At 40.6% G+C, this 18,688-nt stretch overlaps 1 protein-coding gene across 1 annotated transcript; it reads left to right on the plus strand.

The window, feature by feature from the left end:
* The first annotated feature begins 10,677 nt into the window (after positions 1-10,677).
* Positions 10,678-15,683, plus strand: LOC139648433 (GTPase IMAP family member 8-like). Its single transcript, XM_071524552.1, has 2 exons — positions 10,678-10,947; positions 11,700-15,683. Exons 1-2 carry the CDS (start codon positions 10,704-10,706, stop codon positions 14,495-14,497), a joined length of 3,042 nt encoding a protein of 1,013 aa, XP_071380653.1. The 5' UTR covers positions 10,678-10,703; the 3' UTR covers positions 14,498-15,683.
* The last annotated feature ends 3,005 nt before the right edge of the window (positions 15,684-18,688 follow it).

The following is an 18,688-nucleotide window of genomic DNA, read 5'->3' on the forward strand; positions in this document are numbered from 1 at the left end:
TTCCTCCAATGTTCTGTTCTGTATCCAAAATAGATTTTGTAGCTATTAAGAATGAATGTCACTCACATGCACACATACATTTCGACCATTTGAAACATCAAGACATATTGTGAAGGAAATGTGAAACGTGTTTTTTTATGAGTTGAATCTTCTTTACTTTCACTTTCATTTGATGGCGCACTGATGGCGACTGATGGCGCAGTAAGAATTTCAGCTGGTGAGTAAACTCAACCGAAAATACGAACAAATAAAACGAAATGTATCAGTAGCCTAATAGACCGAGATAATTGATAATAGAACCGTAGGAGGCTACAAATTGAAATTTGATTATTGATAATCAATTGTGGACTGTTCAGACCGGGTGATCAGATGGACCAGAATCGCAGCTTGTAGCTATCAGAGTAACATCACAAACTAAGTTTAAAAGTATATACTGTTAGATTCACACATTATGCTAATATAAATACACTTTACTGTAACAGATCTACAATCAGTAACGACAAAAGCGGACGTGCGCCATGTTCCGCTTTCAAACAATCTGAGAGAAATCTGATGGTTTTATTTTAATGTGAATTATGAGATTAAAGATTCATTCAGTTTATCCTTTGAGAAATCGCTTTAAAATGAAGTCGTTTCACATCTAGTCTGACGTCATTCATGTCTTTATTTTAATCACATATTACAATGTATGCATCAACTGTGAAGCCATTTCAGGTTTCAGCGGTGAGGCTTGAACCAGAACTATTTAATAACCTGACATTGGCTTGATGACTATTAAAGCAACAAATGTCTTGACACCAGCTGCAGTATATTACAGAGCTGATAGTAATTATACTTTAGGCTAAACTTATTTTTTTCTATAGGGAAGGTTTGCTGAGAACACATGTTCTATTCCACCACACCTAGCTGCACACTCAGGTACACACACACACACACACACACACACACACACACACACGGAAGCAGCAAGGTGGTGCTGAAAAATGGAAAACATGCTCATTAACTAAACCTGACAAATAAGTTAAGAAAATATATGTATTTATCAATTTACATCTTTTTGTTCACACCATGACTTTTGAAAGGTTTTGTTGTGCTGCAGAATAACTTAAAGCTGCACTAGGCAACATTATTATGTAAAAACTCCAGCTGTCTTCTCAGTGTAAACCAGGAAGTGATGCTGCAGCAGAGCAGAGTGTCTCATCCCCACTAACTGAGACTCTGTAGAGGCTCCTGGTGGCTCAGTGGTCTGAGGCTGTACCATGTGACTGTGATGTTGTGGGTTTGAATCCAGACCAGGACCTTTGTCACATGTGGTCTCCTTAGATCTCCCAGTGTTTCCTGTCTCTCTCTACTTTGATCTGTCCAATAATGGTGAAAATACCCCCAAAAAAGTAATCTTTAAAAAAAAAAAACATACGCTTGTTTGTTGATTTAAATTCTGGTATCTAAATTGAAGAGGGAAATCCAAACGTGTCTCGTACTCAGGTGACTTTTAGGAGGACTGTCCCTTTTACCACATACTCATCATCTAGATTGCAAGCATGGCAATTCTGTCTGAACTCTTTATAAAACCCAGAATTATAACTTAACCTTATTTAAATTATAATTGTCTTTCTATTATTACCTTTGATTTGAAACAGGTGATGACACAAAGCTCCCTGTCCTCTACACACAGTAAACCTCCTCACAGATCAGAAACCACAGTGCAGCAACAAGTGAGGATTCACTGCCTTGCCCAAGAGACTTTTGGCAGTGTTGGGGTGTATTTCAAAGTCGAAAATTCAAGATACATCGCCTTAACATTAATGGGGACTATGTGTGTGAGTCAGAGAGGGAGGGAGAGAGAGAGTTTATAGTTTCCTTATTTTGCCTTGTTGCCTTCTTGTGTTTCCAGGTTCTTAAAAACCAACAGATGTTCTCCTGCAGTTGAATTTCTCTCTGGTTTCCAGTAGAGTGACATCATGGCAGAGTCAGAGCCTGCAGCATCTGGTGAGTCCAGTCAGACTTTATATCAGAAAAACTGTAAATTATTTTGTTCTACTTCATCCATATAACTTGATAAAATATTGATTTCTGTTTAGCTTAAGACAAAGGCTTTTTTTGTTTTGATGGGGGGTTTTTTTTATATTCAAAATATTTGGCTTTAAAATCATACCAACACTGTAATAATTCCTAAATGAATGCACCGGTCATTATAATGCACATATACTCTGTAAATCTTTTACTTTTATTCACTAACTTACAGCTCTGTGTTTTCTTGCTGCAGTGGCCCAGTTTCTACTCTGGGATCTGAAATAAAGTTCATTTTATCTTAATTTTTGTCATTCCAGTGTGTAAAGCCTTTATAATTCCACTTGGTGGCGACAAAACATTAAATTTCACTGGATGCACAACACAAGGTGGTGTGTTCTGTGAATTTGCTGCCATGTAACTTTCCACCACCTTTAGCTGTGCAGTCTTCTCCACGTGACTGACTGTTTACATCCAACACTGCCTCTCTGAAACCTCCACCTCCGCCCATAGTGGCAGCTCAGAGTTCTGTTCCCCCCGCTAGCTCCCCCCTCTGGCCTCATCTGTCATTTACCCTCTCACCAAGAATTTACCCCATACAGACCATTATCTGGCACAGGGCCACCCATCCACACGGCCTGTAAACCACAGTGTGCTAACTCCGCTAGCTAAATCAGATGTATATGCAACTCACCATGTGCACTAACAAAACAATATCCACTACCAAACACAGCTGCTCTTCTTCGCCTCTACATCGACCCACTGTCCCTCGTACCCGCTCCCCCTGCTGGGCGGGTGCAAAATTGCATTCTCCTGACCCTGTACCGTCTCATGGTGGATGGTCCACAAGACCCATTCCTATTATAAACAGGGATACAACCTTCCCCATCCCTGCTCGGACAACTTACCGAGTAAACAAAGTGTTTTCAGCCCACACTCCGCATCTCCGCACCAGTAGAGTGGACCCGCGGAACCTCAGACAATTGCAACGTGCATCCCCTTCGCCAACCGACTCCGACTCTGACTCTATTAAGATGGCCCTGGTCAATGCCAGATCACTATCCAACAAGTCGTTCATATTGAACGATCTCTTTACTTCCCGTGGATTGGATTTTCTATTTGTGACTGAGACTTGGCTACGAGTTGGGGAGTCAAGCCCCCTCTCCGAACTCTCCCCCATCGACTGTAACTTTTTTAGTTCTCCTAGGACTGCTGGCCGGGGTGGGGGCCTGGCGTCTATATTTAAAAGCCGCTTCCACTGTCGTCTTTTGACCGCCGACTCTTATTCCAGTTTCGAACTACAGTTACTTGTAGTTGAACTATCAAACCCGGTACTTCTTGCCGTGGTGTATAGACCGCCTAAATCAAGCGAGAACTTTATACAAGAGTTCTCTGATTTGCTGGCCTCGATCATGCCTAAATGGGATAGAATCTTAATTCTTGGTGATTTTAATATTCACGTTTGCTGCCCTGCTAGACCTTTGGTAAGGGATTTTGAAAACCTTGTTGACTCGTTTAATCTTGTTCAAAATGTCAGCGGCCCCACGCACCAGCATGGCCACACACTTGATCTTGTTTTTACCTATGGCTTCCCCGTCTGTAATGTTGAACTATGTGACCAAGTATATTGCTTATCCGATCACAAGCCCATTGTGTTTGATGCCATTCTCCCCTGCCAAAGTTCACGCAAACCTCGTCTCCCTGGTCGTTGCTCTCACTATATTAACTGTTTGACTGCCAGCCAGTTTTCAAACTCCTATGTAGCTGATCCTAACTCCTGCACCATTGAGGTGGCTCCCCCTCACCTGAGTGTTGATGAGTTGGTCGCTTTATTTAACTCCACTTGTTTAAGCACCCTTGACTCTGTTGCCCCCCTTAAATCCAGGCAGCCTAAACCCAAATCTCAGCCCTGGCTAAATGATGCTACCCGTGCCATAAGGCAGGACTGTAGAAGAGCGGAGCGTAAATGGAAAAAGGATAAGCTTAAAGTATCTTATGATATTCTGAGAGACTGTCTAACCAAATTCCAAGATACTGTCAAAACTGTCAGAGCGAATTATTTTTCTAATATCATTGCCAAAAACTGTCACAGGCCGAAAGTTCTTTTTGACACTATTAATGCAGTACTTAATCCTCCGTTAACCGCCAGCCTTGATGAGTCCCCAACAACCTGTGAAAAATTTCTTAAATTCTTTGTTAATAAGGTAGCTGATATTAGATCACGCATCTCACCTTCCACAAATGATCCTTCTGTCCCCCCAGTGTCCACTGCTGTCTTATGTCAGTTTGAGCCTGTGTCCCTCACTTGTTTACTGGAAATAGTTACCCATATGAAACCCACAACCTGCTCCCTTGATACTGTTCCCTCACGCCTCCTTAAAGAGGCTTTCGACAGTTTAGGCCCTAGCATTCTGTCAATTATCAACAGATGTCTTGGCTCAGGTTATGTTCCATCTTATTTTAAACACGCTGTGGTTCAGCCTCTCATCAAAAAGTTACATCTCGACCCCACAGTTCTCACTAATTTTAGACCAATTTCTAAATTACCCTTCCTTTCAAAAGTTCTTGAAAAGGTTGTTCTTAGCCAACTACAATCCTTCCTCGACGACAATGCATCCCTAGAAGTGCTCCAGTCTGGGTTCAGAGCACGTCATAGCACAGAATCCGCTCTGTTAAAAGTTACTAATGACGTACTCGTAATTGTTGATTCTGGGGACTGTGCTATTTTAATACTGCTGGACCTCAGCGCTGCTTTCGACACGGTGGACCACAAAATTCTTCTTTCACGTCTCAAATATGGGGTCGGCATTCAGGGAACAGCCTTAAATTGGTTCATGTCATACCTACAAAATAGAACCTTTTCAGCTGAGATTGGCAATCTCTCATCCTCCTCTGCCCCCCTCACCTGCGGGGTCCCCCAAGGGTCAATTCTAGGTCCCATTCTATTCTCTGTGTATCTGCTCCCCCTGGGTTCCATTATCCGGAAACACGGCATCTCCTTCCATCTTTACGCTGACGATACCCAGCTGTACCTCCCACTAAAACCAAATAGAACACGCTCCCTGAAACCCCTGTTCGACTGCCTTGAAGAGATCAAATCCTGGATGTCCAAAAATGGTCTTATGTTAAATGACAATAAAACTGAGATAGTTCTATTCTGCCCCCCCGAAAACAGCAATGACATCTGTACATCCCTTGGACCACTATCTTCCTTCACTAAACCACACGTAAAAAACCTTGGTGTGTTGTTCGACTCTGCCCTCAAATTTGACAGGCAGATCAACTCTGTTGTAAAGGGAAGCTTCTTCCAACTCAGACAGCTAGCAAAAATCAAGTCCTTTCTCTCTGCCCATGATCTGGAGAAAGTCATTCATGCTCTCATTTCTTCACGGCTGGACTACTGCAACTCACTGTATACAGGAGCTGCTAGCTCCTCCCTCTCCCGGCTGCAGCTAGTCCAGAATGCCGCCGCTAGATTCCTGACTGGTACCCGTAAGCGGGACCACATCACACCTATACTGGCCTCCCTTCATTGGCTTCCAGTCAAATTCAGAATTGATTTTAAAGTTTCATTATTTGTTTTTAAAGCCCTGAATGGACTGGCACCACCCTACATCTCTGACCTGTGCCCCCATTCCACTTCTAGATCACTTAGATCTAGTGTTGTAGTACTTGAGATCGGTCTTGGTCTCGAGACCGGTCTTAAGACCACATTTTGCTGGTCTCGGTCTCGTCTCGGACTCGACTGCATTTTTACTCGGTCTTGACTCGGTCTCGGACAAAGAGGACTCGGAATTTTATTTCAAGACCAGTCGAGACCACAAGTGCAGTAACATCATTACCTGCCGGTGCATTGTCTGATTTATTTATTTTTTTACTGTGATTGGACATAAAACTTTCCCCTTCAAATTGCAACGGATAACTTGGCTTATTTTAAGTTTGAAAGTTTATTAATCATTAAACGCTGCCACCCTCACCCCCCTCTGAGCTGCACCAAGAAAGAGAATGCAGAATACAGGGGGAGAGAGCACCATGTGTGGCTGAGGAGGAGAGAATGAGAATAATACAATTTGCCTACAGAAATCACAGAGAGTTTTGCAAAACAGTTCTAAGAACAAGCACCGATTCTATACAGGCTCATGGCGCGTTCAATTCAATGCGGTGCATTAAAGCATTGCGACACAGTTATCGGTTAAATTATAATTTCACTAATGTTAGGCTTAAATTCCACAAGGTAATAACGTTACCGTTAAAGTCTGTAGTGTAGCAGAAGACGTGTTATCAGGTTACTGTTTATTCCGTTACTAACAGGCGAGTAAATTGTGGAATTTTAAGTTTCACTTTCGTCTGCACAGCGGGGCTCTGGCAGATTGAGTAGGGGAGAGCAGGGCAAGTTGTCACATTGGTCAAAGTCAAAACACTATAACATAAAAACAATTTGTAGCCTATACATGACAGTAAGTTTATGTTTCTTCTCATTTCAGGAATCAAAATAATTATACATTGTGACATAAAAGCAAGGGTCAGCTATAACCTGATAATAATTTTGAATTAGTTTTAGTGAAGCTATCTGCTCAAGGTGTTTTAACACTTCTGTTTCATTCTGCCCACTGTCTTGAGCCTTTCCAAAGGTCAGTGAAATCGAATTGCAATGTTTCAAAGGATTACCTTCTGTCACTGAGTACATACTGTACATCCATTTGTATTTTACTTAAATTCCTAAATAATGCTTTCTTTCTTTTTGAATTTTAGCAGAGAAATGGTGTAAATGTTGAGCCATCACTCTGATTACATGGTCTTGAAAATGGACTCGCATTGGTCTGGTCTCGGTCTCGACTCGGTCTCGCCCCCCTTCGGTCTTGGTCTTGACTCGGTCTCACCCCCTCAAAGTCTTGGTCTTGACTCGCACTTGATACGCTCTGGTCTTGGTCTTGACTCGGTCTCGGTTTAGGTGGTCTCGACTACAACACTACTTAGATCCTCTGACCAGATGCTTCTCACTGTCCCGCGAACCCGGTTGAAGCAAAAGGGTGACCGTGCTTTTTCGGCTGCTGCCCCAAAACTATGGAATAGCCTGCCCTTCGTTGTTAGGTCCGCCACTTCCTTGGACACTTTTAAGGCGAGACTAAAGACTTACCTTTTCTCCCTGGCCTTTGAATCTTATCAAAATCACTTTGTGTATCATGCACACCTTTTCTATCTTCTGTTCTGGGTTATTGTCTGTCTGTCATTTTCATTTATTTTTATTTTTTATTTTTTTGGCTGTTTTAACTCATATGCTGTTACCGCACATGCTTTGAATTCTTTTATAATGTTCTACGTATCATGCACGTCTTTATCTTCTGTTCTCTATATTATTGTCTGTCTGTTATATATTTTTATGCTGTTTTTACTCACATGCTGTACAGCACTTTGGTCAACTCTGGTTGTTTTTAAATGTGCTTTACAAATAAATTGACTTGACTTGACTTGACTTTAGCTGACTGTCTTGTCTTCTGTTTTGTCCTGATCTGCTCAGAAGCATCATATAAACATTGAACAAAAAGTTCGGAAATTTGTGTTTGGTAGATTATTTCTCTGTTGTAACAATGCTTCTTGGCAATACATTTTATACCGTTGGAAAGCCTGTTTATTTCCCTTTTAAATGGTACCTCATTTGTGGGATGAGCAGCACAGCTGAGTATGTGGGTTGCGCTCATGAAAAATTTGCCAAATCTTCTCTGCCAATGCCAAACAGCTTATTCTGCTGTTGCTATTGACTCTTGTTTTGAGCTTCCGGTATCCCCAGGTGCTGACAATCAGGTACCTGATTGGCAGCACCTGTGAGCATGGGCCGTGCTACAGTGGTCAATTGGTGTCTGCTCCAAGAATCGGCATGCCATGTTTGTCTGATCTCGATAAGGCCTGTGCGATAGGGCGACTTCAAGCTGGTGTTCCACAAAAGCAAGTTGTGGCATTATTTGGAGTGAGCCATAGTACCATCTCCAAACTGAAGGCCAAGTTCCATGAAACGGGGGATGTCAGAGACAGACCGCGAAGTGGGCGTCCCAAGAAGACGACACCCCAAGAAGACCGGTTCCTCACCCTTTCAGCACTTAGGAACCGTAGGCTGTCTTCTACAGATTGCTGTCGTCAAGGTTTGCAGGACGATATGGCACACGGCTCTCGGCCCAGACGATCCGGAACAGACCGCACGCAGCCGATCTCCGGGCTCATGGGGCTGCCAGGAGGCCTGCCATGACTGCCCTCACCGTCAGGCCCGTTTGCGCTGGTGTCGGCAACACCTGCACTGGAACCTGAACATGTGGAGGAACGTTATGTTCAGCGATGAGTCCAGATTCTGCCTACGGAAGTTGGATCGTAGGGTCAAAGTGTGGAGAAGACGGGGAGAACGCTATGCTGATTGCTGCACCGATAGAGTAACACCTTTTGGTGGAGGCGGTGTGATGGTGTGGGGCGGCATCTCCATCACTGGAAAAACGAGGCTTGTCATCATTGGAGGCGATCTCAATGCAGAGAGATATCGAGATGAGATTCCGCAACCAGTGGCGATCCCATATCTCCACAGTCTGGGACTGAACTCCATCCTCCAAGATGACAACGCTCGCCCCCACAGAGCGGGGTTTATCAGAGACTACCTCCAGAATTTGGGAGTAGAGAGAATGGAATGGCCTGCCAACAGTCCTGACCTCAACCCAACTGAACACTTATGGGATCAGCTTGGGCATGCTGTTCGTGCTAGAGTGACCAACACAACCACGTTGGCTGACTTGCGACAAATCCTGGTTGAGGAGTGGAATGCCATCCCACAGCAGTGTGTGACCAGGCTGGTGACCAGCATGAGGAGGAGGTGCCAGGCTGTTGTGGCTGTGTATGGTTCTTCCACACGCTACTGAGACTCCTGACTGTTTGTTAAATGAATAAATTGTAACATTGCCAATATGTCTTGTTTTTTCCTTGTTACTGATAGACTTCAATCATCCAATCCACCAAACAACACCAAACAAGAGTCAATAGCAACAGCAGAATAAGCTGTTTGGCATTGGCAGAGAAGATTTGGCAAATTTTACATGAGCGCAACCCACATACTCAGCTGTGCTGCTCATCCCACAAATGCATGTTCCTTACAAATGAGGCACCATTTAAAAGGGAAATAAACAGGCTTTCCAACGGTATAAAATGTATTGCCAAGAAGCATTGTTACAACAGAGAAATAATCTACCAAACACAAATTTCCTAACTTTTTGTTCGATGTTTATATATGTATATGTGTGTGTATATATATATATATGTATATATGTATGTGTATATATAAACATATATATATATATATATATATATATGTTTATATTATATATATATATATATATATATATATATACCATATATATACCATATATATATATATATTATATGGTCGAAATATTATGAAGACCAAACGAATGCTTGCAAGATAATAGCTGTTAATGCAATGCAAATAACACAATTTTTATTTTGTTATTTTAGTTAAGCAGGTTTATTACACATAATATGAAACTTGTCAATTTAAATGGAATATTAAATTGGCCCAGATTTTAATGTCTGATGTTGTATTTTTCTGTTTTCTTACAGAGGGAGAGGCTGGGCTCCCGCTGAAGCGCAGCAGCAGCTATGAATTCCTGCCACCTCTCAGTGAGTTAAACTGAACTGAATCTGAACTGTTTGGTATTTCATAAGATCTAAATTAATTTCCAACATTTCATAAAAGGTGGGAACAAACTATAAGATTTAATGAAGTAGTTTAGGAATTCTACAAATATCTTCATCACAAGTTCATTTTCTTTCATTTAAAGATGAACAAGATCAAAGGTGAGTTTATAAGATCTAAATGTGGTTTTCTCCAAGTCTGCCTCTAAACAAAAACCTGGCTTTGGATTCCCTTCCTTGTCATCAGCCCAAATACAGTTAGATTAGTTAAAATCTTGAAGAAATGGAAAAAACCAGATCCAAGGTACTCTTCTCATACAGACTGCTAAAAGCCTTTATTATAATGGCTGATGCATGACATAAACATTAAAAACCTGGACCATGTTTTTTTGGCACCAGGTTGAGAAGAGTGCCTTGGATCTGCTTTTTTCCATTTCTTAATCCTGACCCCCCATTTCCAAAGAACCCTCTCCAAACTAGATTGAAGCCAAGGCAGCGTTCCTCCTCTGGGTTTCTTAGGTTAAAATCTTGTTGGGTTTATTGTGCCTTAGGCTAAGTCTCCTCTTGGTTGCCTTTTATAATTCAGTGTTTTCATTTTTGTTTTCATTTCAGTGTCTGAGCTGAGAGTTGTGCTTCTGGGGAACAGCTGGTCTGAGAGGAGTGCAGTGGGGAACTTCATACTGGGAAGGACTGCGTTCAACACTCAGGAAACACCTGCCTGCTGTCTGAGAGAGAGTGGACGGTTGAAGGAGAGAAAAACAGTGGTCATCAACACTCCAGATCTGCTGCTTCCCAACATCTCCCAAAACAAACTGACAGAGGATGTAGAAAGCTGTGTGAGACTCTCTGCTCCTGGACCTCATGCATTCCTGCTGGTTCTACAGCCTGAAGAATTCACTGAGGAACAGAGACTGAGGTTACACGCAATCTTTGAAATCTTCAGTGAGCGTTCATTTGATCATTCACTGGTATTGATATCAACACCCAGAGAGGAGAGTCCAGGTGTCATGGAAAACTATATGCACCGTCCAGCCTTACAAGACATGATCAGAAAATGTAGAAACAGGTACTTGAGGCAGAAGCACCTTGAACTCTCAGAACTGTTAACACGCCTGGACCAAATTGTTAAGAGCAACAATGGAGAGCATGTGAGTTGTGATGTATTTCAGGATGCAACTACTGGTTTAACTGGTGATCATCTGAAACAAAGAGAAGCAGCACCTGTTAACTTGGATCCTGCTAGCGCTGTTGGTAAGTGCAGGAAAACGCTTTGAAGATATGATGAGAACTTTGTTAATTAACACAAATGACTCTATGGTGATATACTGACTATAATCCTTTAAGCTATGGATGGTATCATTGTTACAGGACTGAAATCATTCTAAGTAAATCAGTGTAAGTGAATGAATAAAGTGTTTATTAGCCAGCTAGATATCTGTAACATGATGTCAAGATATTGTAGCTTAAATGTTTCCTCCTTTAAATTAGTTTCAATTCCAACTATCCAGTGCCAGATGTCATTCCATGTTGATATCTGTAGAATGGCACTAGAACCTTGCTAGAAACTGCAAAACGTGGCACTATCCTCCTTTAAATTAGTTTCAATTCCAACTATCCAGTGCCAGATGTCATTCCATGTTGATATCTGTAGAATGGCACTAGAACCTTGCTAGAAACTGCAAAACGTGGCACTAAAATAGATGTGAACGCTCATTTTTTAACAACCAGGATCTTGAAGACAGTCAGCTGACTGAAAAGGATCCATCATTAACCAAGTGCAGCCAACTTAGTGCTGTGTTAATTTAAGAGTTTTTACCACACAGAATCAGCATTTATACAGTATATTTAACTGTACAGGGCCCATTAATTTCTCATCAATGTCCCCAACTTTTTTTATATGAATGTATGAATGAATGAAATAAATGGATAGAGGGTGATGAGAGTGGGCTCGCTGGGATCTTGGAAATGAATTTTTTAATGATTCTGTTTTTGCTGTTTTACAGCATCTGCACTCAGGATCGTCCTGTTTGGAAAAAGTGAGGACAAAAAGATAACACTTGGCAACTTCATCATGGGAGAAAAAGTTTTTCAATATCAGAGATTCTTCTCAACCAAGGAATGTGTGACCGCCTGTAGAGAGTGGAAGGGAAAATCTTTAACAGTAGTGAAAACCCCAGACATCTTCAGTCTACCTGTGGACACAGTGAGAAAAGAGATGAGGAACTGCATGACTCTCTGCTTCCCTGGACCAAATGTACTGTTGCTGTTAGTGAAGCCTTCTGAATTCACAGAGGAGAACAGACTCACACTGAAGTTCATCCTGAGTTTGTTTGGTCAAGAGGCCTTTAAATACTCAATGCTCATCATAACACATAATGAGGAGGGAGAGAATTCCCCAGTGAGTCAAGTCATCAGAGATTGCAGACAAAGGCAGCACAGAATCAACCTTGATAAAAAAGATCTTCCAGAAAACAACCTTCAAGAATTGATGGAAAAGATAGAGAATATGCTGAGTGAAAACAGGGGAGGATATCTCACCTGTACTGAAGAGGCTGATCCCGTGACAGTGTCCGAATGTTCCCACCCCACTCTGAACCTGGTGTTGTGTGGGAGAAGTGGAGCTGGGAAGACTTCAGCAGCCAACGCCATTCTGGGAGAAAGAAAGTTTGGTCCACCTGCCAACTCATCAGTGTGTGTGAAACATCAGGGAGAGGTGTGCAGACGTCGGGTTTCCCTGGTGGAGCTTCCTGCCTTGTATGGAAACCCTCCGGAGGAAGTGATGAAGGAATCATTCAGGTGTGTCTCCCTCTGTGATCCTGAGGGCGTCCATGCCTTCGTCCTGGTCATACCTGTGGGTCCCCTGACTGATGAAGACAAGGGAGAGTTAGTGACCATCAAGAAAATATTCAGCTCTCAAATCAATGACTTTACCATGATTCTGTTCACTGTGGAGTCAGATCCTACCGCTTCAGCTATTGCTAACTTTCTAAAGGAAAACGAGGATATCCAGCAGCTCTGTCAGAGCTGTGGAGGCCGATTTGTTGTCCTCAACATCAAGGACAAGCAGCAGGTCCCTGAGGTGTTGGATGCTGTGGAAAAAATGAGAGCTGCAGGATCCAGATGCTTCACAATGGAGATGTTTACCAAGGCACAGATGGATAAGGTTATAGAGCAGGAGAGCACTAATACAAGACTTACAGCTGAACTGCAGGATCTGAAAAAGAAGAGTGAGAAGACAGGTGATGATGAAAATCAGAGCACAGAGTGTCTCAGGATGGTGCTGATAGGGAAGACTGGCAGTGGGAAGAGTGCCACTGGAAATACCATCTTGGGCAAAAAGCATTTTAATTCCAAATCCAGCCAGAAGTCTGTGACCAAGTTTTGCCAGAAAGCATCTCGAGAGATTGATGGCAGGCCTGTCGTTGTGGTCGACACCCCCGGCTTGTTCGACACAACTCTCTCCAACGATGAGGTTGAACAGGAGCTTGTGAAATGCATCAGCATGTTGGCTCCTGGACCTCATGTGTTCTTACTGGTGCTGCAGATTGGTCGCTTTACACAGGAGGAAAAAGACACTGTGAAACTCATCAAAAAATATTTTGGCAAGACATCAGGAGGTTTCATCATTGTTACATTCACTAGAGGAGATGAAGTGGAAAATCAATCATTTAAGAGTTACATTGAAGAAGACTGTGATGACTTTGTGAAAAAACTGATACATGACTGTGGAGGGAGATACCATGTCTTCAATAACAAGGATCAGACAAATCGCACACAGGTCAGTGAGTTGTTGACCAAGGTTGAGGCAATTGTGAAGAAAAATGGTGGTGGCTGCTACACAACTGAGATGTTCCAAGAGGCAGAGGCAGCCATACAAAAAGAAATGGAGAAGATTTTGAAGGAGAAGGAAGAAGAGATGCAGAGAGAGAAGGAGGAGCTTGAAAGAAAACATGAAGAAGAAATGCAAGCGATGAGAAGAAGAATGGAAGAACAGAAATCTGAAACTGAACGAGAGAGAGAACTGAGAGCAAAAGAACTGAAGGAAAAGGAGGAACACATTAACAAGGAGCGTGAGGAGAGAAAGAAAGAACAAGAACTGAGAGAAGAAGAAGACAGAGAGAGGAAGAAACAAGAGAAAATTCAAAGAGAGGAATGGGAACAAAAACTTGAAGACTTGGAGATCAAAATAAAATCAGAATCAAAGGAAAATGTTGACAGAAAGCTGCAGCAGAGTAGAGAAGAGATGACAAAAGAACGAGAGGCTTGGGAGAAGGAACGAAAAGAATGGTGGGAAAAAAGATATCGGGAAGATCAACAGAGAAGAGAAGAGGAGCAAACAAGACTTAAAAATCTCCAAGAAGAGTACAAGCAGGAAAGAGAAAAAGATGAAAACAAAAGAAAAGAAGAGGATCGAATCAGAAGAGAACAGGAGGAAAAGGAGAGAAAAGAATTAGAGGAAGACTATAAGAAAAAACTGGAGAATATGAAGAAGAAATATGAAGAGGAGGCCAGAAAGCAAGCTGAAGAATTCAATGATTTCAGAGAAAGATACACCAAGGACTTTGCAGCACTGATGGAAAAGCATGATGAGGAAATGCAGGACCTGAGGAGACAGCATAACAAAGAAATGCAAGAGAAAGAGGAGAAGCACACCAAAGAGTATGGTATGTTACACAATCTCTCAACCCACAAACAAAAAAATCTGAAAGAAGAAATGAAAGACTTGCAGAATAAACATGATGAAGAAGTGAATAAGATGAAACAGAAATACAAATACAGCATGAGATGCATCATAGCCTGATCATGCTGCCTGACTCCTCAGTATTGCAGTTCAGTATGATGATAACACTGTAACATCGTTTACCATCATCAATGTCCAGGCCTTGATTAGTATAACTGACATTGTTTCAGGTGAGATGTTTTAGGGTTTTATCCACTGTACCACTCTGCATCCCCCCCCCCCCACACACACACACACACATTTTTTTTTAAGTAAATATACTTTTCACATCAGAAAAATACAAAAACAATGAAGAAAGACATAAATGATTTAAGGATACCTTGTTTGTTTCTTCCATTTCATTATGAGTTAATTATGAGTCATGAAATATTTTTTTATTTCATCTACAAATTTTTTTAATGTTTCTCTTTTTTTTTATAGTTATTTACTTTAAATACTTTTTTTAATAGTATTTTGGCCGTTTTTATCACATCGCTTCAATGTTTTATCGCTGCAATTAAACTAAACTGCTTAAATGTGATGCATAAATTAACAAGTGTTCATTTTAATCATGTGAATCTAGTGATTCAGGCCAGCAGCTAGACTGTGCTGTGCTGTGCTGATATTTTCAAAAATGGTTAAACTGTCATGTATGTTATTGTCATGTTATGTAATCACTGTTTAAACTTTAACGTTCGGCCTCTTCTTTGCCTCAATATGTTGCCTGTAAAGTTCTATCAGTCTATCAGTGTGAACAGACAGCAGGTTAGTGAAGCCTGGGAGATCTGCTTGTTGCATTTAAAATGATCTTTCTTTCCTTTTGCATACAAGGAGGAACATGAAGTTGAAATGTTACAGGATGTAGAGAAAACAATGAAGGACCAAGTTAAATAAAATGTTTTCCCCCTAACATCTAATTCACAAATATTACAGTATATATTAAATATAAGCAAAATATATTAGAACTGTTAACATCAGAGAAATACAAAAGGTTGAATGACATGAATTATGTAACAATACATAGATATTTTTATTTTTATGTATGATATCAAAATAAATGTATTTTTTTATGTATTACATTAAATCAAATTAAGACACATTCAGTTGAACAGTGAGTCTCACAAATTAAATGTCCTGTATCTGTTCATCAGTGCAACTTTTTGTCATTGAGTTTGTTTATAATGCTTTTATAAATCCTTTGAGGTTTATTTTTTCTCATCTACACAATATGGAAATGTATTCTCTTGTTTCTTCTGTGTTTGTTCTGAATGTGCAAATAAACTTCACTAAACTAAACCTGAAGTAAGCTGAATAAAGTGTTTTCCATAAGTGAGTGTGTCTGCTGCTCAGACTCCTGGGAGTCAAACAGCCTCATGGCTCCTACAGTCTGGAGTTAGAAGTATAAGGTCATATGAACAAGACTGAACAACCAATGATAATTATAGTTCACTTTAAGGAGATAAGAGGTGAGCACCCTCTTCTAAAGACAATAAGTTATTATTTTGTCAGTATTTTCTATGGGATTTGGGCATTTGCACATTCCAGACTCACAGCTCTGTGAGAAACACACAAGATGTTACTGTAGAGTTTAATCTTATAAAGGTGAAGCAGATTCAGTATTCTTGAGTTTTAGGCACTTAAGGTGTAAATATGGGTCAAAGGTTACATGTTATAGAGCATATAGGAATGTTACTTAGTACAGGTACTTTTCCATTTCTTCCTCAACAGTCCTTTACCTTATACCCAGTTATGGAACAGATGATGTAATTACATCTTAGAAGAAAGTTGATAGGTTTATAAAGTGATATGTGATCAAGGATATTTTCCCTACTTGTCCACTCTCTTACTCAGGTGCAGATGGACGGACAGATCACCTCATGGTCGTCTTGTCCACATGAAAAAGCTTAAAGTCTGCTGAGAATGTTCTGACCATTGTCTATGAACCTATAATCACAATAACCTTACATTTTGATTAATTTACATTAATTCACCCCTTAATTCATGCAAAATCTCCTTAAATTAAGGGTTTAAGTTTTTAATGGAGGAGATCCCATTGAATTTAATGAAAAATTCGGGGAGATAGGAACTTTTCCATGAATTTCCACTTAATAACCCAAACAGAAGGCATGAAAAATCCCTTAATTACTAGTGTCTCTGTGAATCAACCCATGAATAAATCCCTTATATATTTTTATAAGGACATTTCGGGGATAAAAAAAAATGGGAGTTTTGTTTCGTAGTGCATTGAATTTGTTGAATCTTCTTGAATCTTGAATTTCCCCTTCCGCTGTGTGTGTGTACAAACACGTACAAAGTCGTTACTGAAGAGACTTCAAGCTGCTCGTCGGGAGGCAGACTGGGAGCAGAGCTCAGTACCTGCTGCTGTGACTCAGTCTCAGTAAAGCCAGGAGCGCCACCCAGTGACGTCATCTGGTACTGCAACTAAACAATGTTCCAAAAGCACAGCAGGTTTATTTTTGACTGTTACACCTTACAGGAAGTAGCTGTTACTTTCCTCCTCCTGATGTACAGCACCATGTCCAACAATATAGTCAATATTTTCTGAACACTTTTGGATGCACATTCTTCACAGTGATTCTACTGAGTTCTCACGTGACTACAGGTCTGTTACTGCGCAGATACTGCAGGATGTTTCCCTGACTGCCGCCCAATGCATGCTGGGATATAGGCTCCAGCCTCCCCGTGGCCCTGAATAGGAATAAGTAGGTATGGAAAATAAATGAATAATAAAGTAAAATATGATATACAATGATATATAATAAAATGAGTTTTATTGACCCCTGATGGTGAAACTGGGTCATTACAGCAGCAAAGAATACAGGTGTAGATTGGAGAATAAAGAGTAAAACGTTTTTTTTTTCTTTTTCTTTTTAACTACTACTTCTAGTACTTTTTACTTATTTTTTACTAAGAGTACTGAGGGACATGTGAGGGTACTAAGGGACATAAATAAGAAAATATATTAAAGATAGAGCGCCTCTATGATGCTAATATAATAATAATAGTAATAATATAATCCGTTGGAAAATTTCACCATTTGCTAACAACTTATGTTAGGCTAATTATGCACATAGTTACTGGAATTATCCTTACTGGTATCCAGAGTTAGAGGTGACAGAGTGAACTGCAGGAGCCAGTGGCATCAGAGCCAAGATATCAGTAAAACTATATATTCATAAAATTAATAGATTGTTAAAACCTTTAAAGCTGGGACTGAAGCTGTCCCAGATTTTTTTTTTATCACTTCAGAAGCTGAATAAAGTGTTTTCCATCCCTGAGTGTGTCTGCTGCTCAGACTCCTGGGAGTCAAACAGCCTCATGGCTCCTACAGTCTGGAGTCAGAAGCTGCTGCTCAGCTCCATGTCACAGCTCAACACACACTCTGTACACTGAGAAACTGAGGAAACACACAGCAGACAGGTTGGACTTTAACTGCACAGGAGAAGGAATGGATTTCTAATGTGAACACACATCTGTCTGATGGATGAAGGCTGAAACATTCATCATCAATCACACTACAGTCTCACAAACATTTTCCTGCTCAGTAAAGACTCTCAGCTGCTTGATACAGTTTGACATATTATCACCAATAAAATCACACTGGTTCACTAACATGGGAAAATACTACAATAAATACACATATACTTCAGAATATGTTGTGAGATATTTTTCAAAACATACACACATTGGCCAAAAAATAGTTTCCACGTGCCTACATGACATTCATTCAAAATATATTTTTGACACGGAACTATGAAACATTTTCCTCCAATGTTCTGATCTGTATCCAAAATAGATTTTGTAGCTATTAAGAATGAATGTCACTCACATGCACACATACATTTCGACAATTTTGTATATCTGAAACATCCGGACATATTGTGAAGGAAATGTGAAACGTGTTTTTTTTTTATCGTCTGAGTTGAATCTTCTTTACTTTCACTTTTATTTGCTTGGACTGATGGCGCAGTAAGAATTTCAGCTGGTGAGTAAACTCAACCGAAAATACGAACAAATAAAACGAAATGTATCAGTAGCCTAATCGACCGAGATAATTGATAATAGAACCGTAGGAGGCTACAAATTGAAAATTGATTATTGATAATCAATTGTGGACTGTTCAGACCGGGTGATCAGATGGACCAGAATCGCAGCTTGTAACTATCAGAGTAACTTCACAAACGAAGTTTAAAAGTATATACTGTTAGATTCACACATTATGCTAATATAAATACACTTTACTGTAACAGA

Source organism: Centroberyx affinis, unplaced genomic scaffold, assembly GCF_046629955.1.
Source record: "Centroberyx affinis isolate AG114_WGS23_722 - 3 ecotype Tasmania unplaced genomic scaffold, CSIRO-AGI_Caff_v1 ptg001200l_1, whole genome shotgun sequence".
NCBI classification, from domain to species: domain Eukaryota; kingdom Metazoa; phylum Chordata; class Actinopteri; order Beryciformes; family Berycidae; genus Centroberyx; species Centroberyx affinis.

Excerpts from the sequence above, each read along its gene's own strand:
- LOC139648433 (XM_071524552.1), top strand. The coding sequence starts at position 10,704 with ATGGAAAACTATATGCACCGTCCAGCCTTACAAGACATGATCAGAAAA. Across the intron at positions 10,948-11,699 it reads GGATCCTGCTAGCGCTGTTG|CATCTGCACTCAGGATCGTC; the intron begins GTAAGTGCAGGA and ends GCTGTTTTACAG.